The sequence below is a fragment of the Callionymus lyra genome, chromosome 16 (genome assembly GCF_982586985.1).
Source record: "Callionymus lyra chromosome 16, fCalLyr1.hap1.1, whole genome shotgun sequence".
NCBI lineage: Eukaryota > Metazoa > Chordata > Actinopteri > Syngnathiformes > Callionymidae > Callionymus > Callionymus lyra.
The window spans coordinates 7,135,240-7,146,206 of NC_141833.1; the positions used below are offsets into that span (position 1 = coordinate 7,135,240).

General features: G+C 36.3%; 1 protein-coding gene across 3 annotated transcripts; it reads left to right on the forward strand.

Moving 5' to 3' along the window:
- The first annotated feature begins 232 nt into the window (after positions 1 to 232).
- LOC148063405 (protein zyg-11 homolog) lies at positions 233 to 9,444 on the forward strand. 3 transcript variants are annotated; one of them, XM_087810710.1, is made up of 14 exons: positions 233 to 370; positions 1,716 to 1,881; positions 2,116 to 2,903; positions 2,966 to 3,106; positions 3,796 to 3,972; positions 5,397 to 5,461; positions 5,639 to 5,738; positions 5,829 to 5,879; positions 7,039 to 7,200; positions 7,264 to 7,311; positions 7,490 to 7,690; positions 8,387 to 8,439; positions 8,504 to 8,601; positions 8,931 to 9,444. In XM_087810710.1, exons 1-14 carry the CDS (start codon positions 368 to 370, stop codon positions 9,092 to 9,094), a joined length of 2,217 nt encoding a protein of 738 aa, XP_087666836.1. In that variant the 5' UTR covers positions 233 to 367; the 3' UTR covers positions 9,095 to 9,444. The 3 variants fall into 3 exon arrangements, with proteins under 3 accessions (XP_087666836.1, XP_087666838.1, XP_087666837.1); XM_087810712.1 differs by having other exon boundaries at positions 2,731 to 2,903; XM_087810711.1 differs by having other exon boundaries at positions 1,761 to 1,881.
- The last annotated feature ends 1,523 nt before the right edge of the window (positions 9,445 to 10,967 follow it).

Sequence of the window (10,967 nt, forward strand, 5' to 3'; positions counted from 1 at the left end):
AATGTATATATTTAATTATTGTATTCCAAAAGTACTGACACTTTTGGACCAAAATTACTTCTAATGAGTTGTAATATTTTCGGAAGGAATCGAACTGAAAAACCATTTGATAAACAAAATCGAACTTCACTATAGATAGGCTGCATGGAGTGACGTCACCGCAGCTGACCAATGAGGAGCGTGCATTCGGTAGCAGCGACATTAGCGGCTTAAACTGCGACTTTGACAGCTCAGGAAATACCGTAAACACAACCTCGCTCTCCGTTATTCACGTCTTTTGTAAAGTAAACCCGTCTCAGCGGTTATGTCGAGGTCAAAAGTCACCGTGTTTTGATGTACATTTGCTCGAGTGTACTCTTCTAGAATCATGGTGAGTGTGTGAATTGTTCGCTGAAGTAAACATGGATCTGATGCCAGTCACTAGCTAACCGAGTTAGTTGCTACTATTGCTTTTAAGCTAACACCCTTTATTTATTTATTTATTTAACTTCTGCCAATACAGACCAGAAGGATTATGTGATTTAAAGGGGCTTTACTTGTGTACTTTTTACGTCTACTCTGGATTAAATTACTCTCTTGCAGTCACTTTGACTGTTAGTTTAATTTTTACTCTTTAAAAAAAATAAAATCTGAGGTAGAAGTAAGGAACAGAAAAGGCTTTGTCCCAATAACTAGTTATAATCGTTGTCAAATAGCCTTTTTATATACTTGTTATTCATTTGTTACACTGTTGTTATAAAGCATTGGGTTGGACCACTTTTTTGTTGTGATAAAATATTGTTTGAAGAATATTGAAGTTAATAGTGAAGTCTAAACACAAAGATTGTTAGTATCAAATAATTTCCCGAAGGGATTAATACAGTATATTTATCAATCTATTTCAGAATGAATTAAATCAGGTTGTCATATTTATTAAATGGTTCTGTGTGGCCTCAGGAAAATTTCTCTTAAATGTTATTAATACTTATGTCTTGGCATATTTATCTGCGACTAATTATCAACAATTTTTCAGACTTCAGTAAGTAAGAAAGTAATTTATATTTATAGAGCAATTTTCTAGACCAGGGTCACAAAGCGCTTAAACAATCAAAAAAATACTCAATAAAATATATACTTAAAAGGTCAAGATAATACGGAGAACAACACAGGAGTTCCAGAGAATCAAATAAAATAAAAATATCTTAAGATGTTTGTTGAAGGAGTCAGTAGATCCATCAAGTCTCTCTTATACGATAACACAGCATATTAAAGGGATAGTTTCATTCTTGTTTTCTACTCGCCCTCATCGGTGCCTTTTATAAGCAAAAATGAACGACAATTTCTCATGTGGAGGCTTTACTACAAGAGGGATGTTACAGATAAGTAGTATGGAAGTATTTGGATGTTTTTTGTAGTCTTTTTTGATGATGATGAAAAGTGAGACCCAAACTTTCATATGGACCTACATTTCTGCCTGTAAATCCTAAAAAAGCAAGGATTACCCAGAGAATTCTCCCAACCCTTAGTAGAAAATTAGAGAAATTCCAATTTTTCTAAAATTAGAAACACATTTTATTGTTCAAATGTAGTTAAGTCACAGGTCCCTGCTTGAAATAAGAACTGGTTCCTTATGTGTAGGAATCTTGATGTCTCATGCATACCTTGGACTAGAACACAAACAGAGGTGAATATCAAGTAGTTTTTAATAAATCTATCTGTACCGTTCTGTGTTGCAGGACCCAGATGGCCCTGAATCTCTAACCAACCTCTGCCTGACTCAGGTGTGCCACAGTCTAGATGTTATTTGCACCAAGCGAGCAGATGGATCTCTGGCTTTTATCCTGGCCCCGCTTTTTCCCCAGGAGATGGCGGACCAACTTCTGCACACGATGGCAGCTAAAGGTCAGACTGAAGCTTCTTTTTTCTTTTTTTTTTTTAAAGTACAGTCATGTTTCCCGAGTAGCAACAAAACCTATTACAGTCATCTGAACATTGACCAATCTTTCCCCCAAAGATAAATACCCTGTCAGGGATAATTCTCATCCCACATTGATTTAGTCCTGCTTTGGATGATGCATGTGGAAAAAAAAAAGTTCCACAGACCTTTTTTTTTTTTTCAAACTTCTCTCCTACCAGGCTTACTGAATGACACCACTGTTGGGATTTTCCAAAACTACAAAGAGCTTCGCCTGCGCCACGTCTCCCTCCGTTCCTGTCCAGTGTCAATACAAGCGTTTGCGCTGGCCATTAGCCCACATAGGCTCGTGGAACTGGACGCCTCCCACGTCCCTGGAGATCTCACTGTGGCGAATGTCGTCTCCAGTCTAGCTTCCAGTGGACACTGTCGATCCAGTTTGCAGAAGTTGACCATCAATGGACTGCGGCTGGATTGGGAATCCCTTGAAAACAAGGTTGGATTCAGTTCCCTGCGGGGCCTCAGGGTCCTGAACCTTGCAGGTACAGGCCTCACAGATGCTTCCCTGGAGGATGCGTGTTTGCTTCCTCAGCTGGAAAGCTTGGATATCTCCTCTGGTGCCGTTTCACATCTCACGCCTCTCCTCCGATGCAAGAGCACCCTGAGATCTTTGGTGGCTCACAACCTCCTTCAGCTGGATGCGTCACCTTCAGAACTTCTTTCCGTCTGCAGCCATCTTCACAATCTCAGACATTTGGACTTCTCAGTCGACCACTTGACAGTAACGGACAGTGTCGGGGGTGATGGAAATGAATGGGTTTGTCTTTTATTGGAAGGTAGCTCGGAGTTCCTGCCCTCTCTCGCTTCCCTGGATGTTTCTGGCAGGAAGTCGATCACTGAAGCCGCATTAAAAGCATTTGTGGTGTCAAGAAGTGAGCCACGTTTCCTAGGGCTGCTAGCGACGGCGCTCAGTTCCTCTGATATACTTTCACCATTTAAAAACCTGAAGGTAAAGTTCAATTAGATGTTATCCTTTATACATTTTAACTTAATGATCTATTGATCTTACAGGTCGCAGGGGAAGCAAACAAAGAGCAAATCTGTGAAGCACTGAGACGATACAGAGACAGAGAGTGTTTCGTCAGGGAGGCTCTCGTCCATCTCTACAATATGACCGTTGACACTGACAAACCTCAGCCAGAGCTTCTGAAGGTGCCTGATGAACTGCCTGACTTAAATATTTGACCATTTATTTTAGGAAATGTTAATTGAGTTTTTATCAATTATTTGAAAAATTCATTAAATTATTTGTATGTTGAAAAGTTACATTTGTTTTTTTTAATTATTTAATTAAAATAAATATTAAAAAAAAAAAAATACATTTTACACATACAGTTTGATTTTCTAACTCCAATAATTAAAAATAAATAAATTGGAAATTCAATATTTTTCTCATATGTTTCCTTTTAAATTTAATAAAAAAATGTTACTATTACAGTACCATAAAAAATATTGAATTTAAAAGGCTACAAATTATAAATTATTGAATTTAGAAAATGTATTTCTCCATTATTGTAGGAATAAGAATATCAAGCTTTGGGTACATTTGTTCATATTGAAAGTATATTATATTCATATAATATATTTATATTTATGTAAATAAAAAAAGTGTATAGAGAGAATTCAATCAAATTATTAAATAGCAATAAATTAAATCGTTTAACAAAGAAATTATTAAATTCAATTAAAATATATATATATATATATATATGCTTGAAAAAAACAACAACATTTTAAATGTTAACTTAAACCATTTTATATTTTGATGACACTGATATACTTTCACCTCTACCCACTCCATTTATATGCGTGTTAATATTGATTTTTTACTTCATTCTTAGCTGGTTCTGAGTGCCATGCAGAGTCACCCCACATCCCTTCACGTCCACCTGGTGGCTGCGGCGTGTGTGTTCAACCTGACCACTCAGAATCTAGCAGCTGTGATGCCTGTCAGCCTGATTGGCTCAGCTGTCACTCAGCTGCTGCACAGCATGAAAACCTTCCCCGACCATCATCAGGTGACAAGTCAGACCTCTGTTTCGTTGTGCAATTTTTTCAAGGTTCATGATTCTTGCTTTTCCTGTTGAATTTATCTTCTTTTACTTGCATGCTTAAATAATCCATGGATGATTCAGCCTGACTTGTAATGTCAAAAGTACACAGCCAATGCAATGCATTAGAACAATTCAAAATGTACAAAACTAAATTATATCATTTAATTAATCAAGTGTGTAGTGTCGAAATGATGGTAAAAATCTACATAAGGCACACATCTGCAGCGATGAGTTCACTGATAGGGAGTGAGATTAAGAGAGAGTCGTGGTAGAGACAGTTAAGAGTGCAGGTTCTCTATTCTATCTTCTGTATTAAGTTAGAAAATGAGTTGAAAACTGATTTTATTTTAAGGTTTGAGTCAAGTCACAGTGGCAGGTATTGACATTCTAATTCAAAGATACAAAATCAGTTACTCATAGCATACACGTGTCAAAATGATATCATAGTTCGTTATTCAAGTGAAAGAAATTAGGTACTCAAAATGTGAAAAGTTTGTATCTAATGAGGTTTTCTAGCTTCTTCACGGTAAACTAAAGTTGTTCTCTTGAGGCATATTTAATAACTTAAATAATAAATCCAAGTTGTAAACCTCTTGTTTACATTTACCGACCAAAAGAAATATTAAGGTAGTTCATCGTCAATTTGCTTCTCATAGTCTTTCCTTTTCTAATGGAAAGAAAGTTGACTCGGGGATACATTAAAAGTATAAAAGCTGAAGGGTTATTATATCTGTATAGAGTTCACTAAGAGGGAGTGAGATCAAGAGAGTGTAGTGTTGCCTGCAGGAATGTTTTCAAGTCAGAAAGTGATTTATTTAACAATTAATTTGTGTTTTTGACTATTTTTTCATAAACTCATTGTGCCATGTGTTGAAAATGTAATATATATATATATATATATATATATATATATATATAACAAAAAAAAATCACTCACTCTTTGCATATTTAAAACAAAATGATATCATGGTTCATGTAAATTAAATTATGCAACATTCAAGTTTAAAGAGGCTTTTTAGTTCCTCTAACTTTAACTAAAATGTTCCCTCGGAGGCTCATTTAAGAACCTAAATGAGAATAATAAATCAAAGTGTTCTACAGCTTCAGATTGTTTACAGACCAAAAGGAATATTAAAGTAGGTAATGGCTAATTTTACAGAAAGAAATGCTTCGCAGAGTCTTTCTTTTTTTTTTCATGAAAAGAAAGTTGACTTGGGGATAAATCAAACTATAGAAACTGAACTGTTCATATCTGATTTAATCTTAATGTGATATATTCTAGAACATTCTATGACCGCTCTGTGAATTGAATTATGGTGACCTTGAACTAAAGTGCTATTTACACAAGGGTTGTTATTTAATACAAAAGACCTTATCTGTTTTTATAGGTGCAAAAGAACTGCATGCTGGCTCTCTGCAGCGACTACATCCTCCAGGAAGTCCATTTCGACAAGTTAGTTTGCTTATTTTATGTGGTATTTTCGCTTCGCTGCCCAGTTTCGACAAATTGACTGCAGAACTCTCACCGCAGATACAAATCGCTTTTCCAGAGTCGCTGGAAAACAGTCTCTGAAAAGCTTCTCATTAGATTGCTGCAATATAGTGTTACTTGTAAAGCGTCTGTCCTCAGGTATTTGGCGTCCACGCTGGTCATCACCTGGTTGAGTCGCCACGAGGAGCAGACGCTGCAGAGGATGGCGGTGGCGGTCATCTCCGTCCTGGTGGCGAAGGTCACGACACTTTAATTAGTGCTGTAGAGAGTTTAGCATCTTGGCCGAGGGATTATGTCACCGATGTTCACCATCATTCCTCCTCCACAGTTGTCTCCGGCGGAGACGGCTCAGCTCAGCAACGACGCCTCCATCATGAAGGTGTGTTGACACATTCACGGTATAAAGTTTCAGACTTCGTAAAGATTCCAGGCTTAGCTGTGATATGCACAAGTGTATTTCCAGTTCTCCCCGTCACTTTCACCTGCTATGATTTCCATTACCTACCGCCTTCCCACCCCACTGGCAGCACGACTTCGTCCTTCTCACTTTACTCTTACTCCATTATTCAATGACTGCTCTATTTCTGTCTCCGAGATTTGCTCTCTCGGTCCATTTCGTCATTACGCATGAGTTTGATTTGTGACTTGTGTTGAGTTGTGCTTCGTTAAGATAGGCCAGGAGATGTTCAGATGACCCTTTCAGCAGGGATGTCGACAAGAAATTAATTAATTAAATTAATTAAACTGTATTTATTTAGTATATACCTCTCAACACTTTACACAATTTTATTTTGCGCTATTAATTTAACCATTGTTAAACATTAGACAGATATGAATATAGTTTTAATTCACCTTTAAACTAATTGTTTTAATGTTCCTTAAAGTTCAAAGTTCTTTTGGTATACAGATTTTTTTTTTAAATAAATCGTTCGAATTAAAATAAATTAAAAATGATTTACTTAGCAATTACCAATGCTGTCTCATATTTTCTTCTATATATATTTGCTTCTTTTTTTAACGTTACTTTTTAATATTTTGAATTATTCACATTCAATGTATTTATTTTTGCAAATATTCCAAATATTTGTCTAAATAAAAATCTCAAAAAGTAAATACATTTTAATAAAAATAAAAAAAATAATGAAATAATAATAAAAAATACATGAAATTATATTAATACACAATGTGTTAAATGGAATACAGGTGGTTTATTCAGTTTCTGACAGTGCTAAAAAATAAATCACTATTGGATGGAAATTATTAAGAAGATTCACCAAAACCTCTCCTAAAAACCTCTTTCACGAAAGAAACTGATAAAAATGAGATTACTATTTGCAAAGATTGCTTTTGTATTGTCCATTATTTTTCATTTAGATTTTTCTTCTCCCCGAGATGTCAACTTAGCATCTGATAAACAGTTAAAACTAGAATAAAAAGTAAATAAAACTGTATTAATTTATAATAAAACTAGTGGATACTAAATGTCAGTTCAAAATACATCACCGAGTTGTAAAATGTACCACGTTTGCTTCAAACAGCAGCTGCTGGCGATTGTTCAGCAGAAGGCCATGGTGGGAGTGTTGGACTCGACGCTGAAGTTTGCTCTGAGTGCACTGTGGAACCTCACGGACGAGACGCCAACAGCTGCTCGTAACTTCATCCAGTGCAACGGTCTGGAGCTCTACGAGGAAGTCCTGGAGGTAGAAACATTGATTGATAGCATCATAGAAACCATGGACTGAACACTTTCTTCACTGTTGCAGTCGTACCACAACGAAGCTTCGGTCCAGCAGAAGATTCTTGGACTGCTGGTGTGTATTTGTGGTATATAATCTATAGAAAGTACTCGGTAATATAGTTATTTTAAGAATACATTTTACTTAAAAAATATATACATTCATAACAAATAATGTTCTTTCTATTACATGCGTAAAGGCATAAACAAAACTTCTAGATACTTCTAAATAAAGATGAATGTACCTGCTCTAGAACAACATTGCTGAGGTGGAGGAGCTGCAGTCGGAGCTGATGGAGGAGGAACTCATAGAACACGTCCTCAGTCTTCTGCAGCGTTCTGACATGGAGCTGGGGGTCCGCTACTTTGCCGGGGGGATACTCGCACACTTGGCCTCCAGACCAGAGTTGTGGACCCTGGATGAAGAGCTGCGCAGCACTACACTCCAGAAGCTGGTGAGAGAGTGAAGTGACAAGTAAAGATTTCAATCATTTCTTCAAAATAAGACTTTAAGGTCCATCATCATGATTCAGAAATAGACGTGTTTATTGGCAAAAAACTGGCGATAAAATAAGTCTCACGATACAGGGGAAATGATACGATTTATCGTGATACTGTAGGAACAAGGATATATTCGTAGTATTGTCGAGTACTTGACTCTGGTGTTGCAGAATTTACAGACCACATGACTCTTGACGAAATCGTATCCGTCGTAACTTTCATTCGTTTTGAAACCAACAATATGTCCAAACATCTTTAACTGCTGGAGTAGAATGTAGCCTCTCGTCCTTAGTCATCTGTAGTTTCTCGCTGGATTTGGAGAACCCAATGACTGCTTCTCTTTATATAAAAAAAAATGAAAATATATTTAAAAAAAAAAAAATCGATACACTGCTGTCAAATACCTTATTTATATTATTATTTTGAAAATCAATAATCTTCATCTTTAATTACTTTAATACTTTTTATGGTAAATTAAATGATTTGATGTTCAAATATGTAAATCAAAACAAATCAAATAATCAACAAATCATTTTGATATAAATATATCAAGTTTAAAATAAATGTTTTTTTTTTTAATTGAGCAAGAAAATACCAGGAGTAAAGAAAAAAATAAATAAACGTTAACATTTTGTCTTTATACGTTTTAGCATTCTTCAATCAAGACCTGGACACACCTGGAAAGAGAGATGGTCTCATACAGGTAAGACTTTTTCTTTTTTATAGGTATTTTGAAACTTTTAAAATGTATTTTGTGTGTGTTTCAGATCGTTCCGTCCGTTCATCCCTCTGCTTCAGACTTGTCAACCATCCGGGGTCCAGTTTTGGGCAGTTTGGGCGATTAGGCTGGTCTGCACTCAAGATAGTAAGAAAAACTACACACATTATAACATAATGTTCTACACTATATAAGATTTGGTGGATCCTTTCAAGCAAATGTGCATTTAATGTTTTTTTTAAACAAGACAAGTGATCGACTAAGGTTTTAAATTGGTTCAGAAGTTAAGACGAACTCACCAGAGATCTTCCAATTGACTTCTCATGTTCTCGAATACAGGATCCATTTTCTCCAGATTGAAGCATAAAACATTTATTTAGTTCACGTACCTTCCAGCTTATGCAACGACACGTTCCACAATCATGTATTATTGAGTCTTCCTTTCCTCATGTTCTCATCTTCCCTTCACTCCTCAGCCTCACATTACAGCAAAATACTTCTTCAAGAAGGAGTCGTGGAGCTTCTCGACTCTCTGGCTGCTCATCCCGACACACACTCAGACGTGAGAGAAGCTTCTGAGAACATCCTGCACACTATAGAACAACAGAGCAGCGACGGCAGACACTCCCTCAGCGCCTGACATCGTTGTCGAGTGAAGACGCGAATGTGACTTGAACGACTTGAAGAAGTAAGTCGAGTTGAAGAGACAACATGGGAGTACAAGAGAAGGTGTTGAACTTATAGCTTGTGACAATCCTGCCTCCTGATTGGCACTTTGGAGTGACCTTGTGTCTCTTGAAATCCTGGTCGGTTACAGCTAAAGTACAGTTAAAATGTATTTACCCGGTCTATATGTAGAGGCGTCTCTTTTGATAGCGGGCTGAGATTACAGCTATGCTATCTAGTAATGCTTATATTTGTTTACATAGTCATCTTCGATTGGGAAAAAAATGGTATCATAAAATCTAATAAACATTATTTTATTTTTCATACGAATGCTCAGCGTGATTATTACCCATAACCCCACTCATTATTTATTGATGACCTTTTTTTTTTTTTAATCTGTGATACGCTTAAAACAATTTAAAAAAAGGTGACAGTCATTTAAAGCAATCTATTACTTATGATATTAGTATATTAAAATTAAACTTTCACCACAGTTACCAAATATTCTAAATTATATAAAATGTTTATAGAAGTAAACATTAGTTTTAAGTTACATTTTCCCTTTACATTAATATATTACTTTCCATTATCTATATGTTACAAATCAAAAAGATTTTCTGAGTTTGGTAGTGAAAGTACTTTGGGATTATGTTTGTTTTTCCCCTCAAATGTGTCTCACAGCTCATTAAAATTGCCTGGAGATACTTGAAATCTCAGGTGTAAACGAAAAAAACAACAAAAAAAAACTGTCACTAGAGGGTGCCTTATTGCCACCTCTTCACAAATCCTTTAAAAACAGTTTAAAGAAATAAGTCAGTGGGTTTTGTTTTGATGCCCAAATGGAAAGGGGTCAACCTAAATATTTTCTGTTCCCTCTCCTGTCTGGAACGAAGGCCTCATTATGAAAGACTGAGTGTCTTTTTTTTTTTCTCCTCCTCTGTTCTCTCGCTCCCTCTAGCCTTCTGGGGCTGAATTCATTAAATTTATGTAACACAGCTGGAAGAAAGAAGTGCTAATAGGCGTCTCCAGTCTATTCCTAGTTGCTCTATTAATAATTCCTTTTGAGTGGTGGATCTGTACACGCCGATTTCAGAGAGAGGTTTAACTTTTAAAAGACCTATAGAAGTGGTTTTGTTTTTTGTCGTGGACTTCAGTTCTCTGGCAACTTTTAAATTAATCTAAAAAGAAAACTTCTACAACAAACTACTACAAAAACTGTTTTTCACTTCTCAAGTGCAGCATTTAGTAAAAATGACACAGACCAAATTGAGAAATTAAATCAAAAAACATTTGTGAAGTGGGTTCTACTCTGTCTGTTCCTAGCAAAAGTAGTCAATGAAGGGAGAGTGCTGGTCTATTAAACAATAAATACCTGAATCAGTTCATGGTAAATATATCAAAGCCTCAAAGTCACCTATGCTAGCTCCTGATCTTACAATCCTACATCTGACACCATTTGAGTCGAGGATTAAGTCTTGACAATCCTGCATCTGACATCGATCTATCGATCTAGTTGCGTCAAGGACGAGGTCTTGACAAATCCAACATCTAACGAGCCTGGAAGGATTTCTCTCCTCTGGTCCTGAACTGTGTGCGAGGATCCATCAGTAGATTCTGATCCACAGACCTCAGAGCCCGAACTGGGGTGTAAGGCTGGATCAGATCAGTGATGTAAGGAGGAGCCTGACCATGAATAGATCTGAAAGTAAGAACCAGAATTTTAAAGTTGATCCTGAAAGAAACTGGAAGCCAGTGAAGATTAATAAGGATCGGAGAAATGTAAGTTCTTCTACTAGAGCGGGTCAGAATTCTCGCTGCAGTTTTGTATTAACTGCAGGCTCTGACAT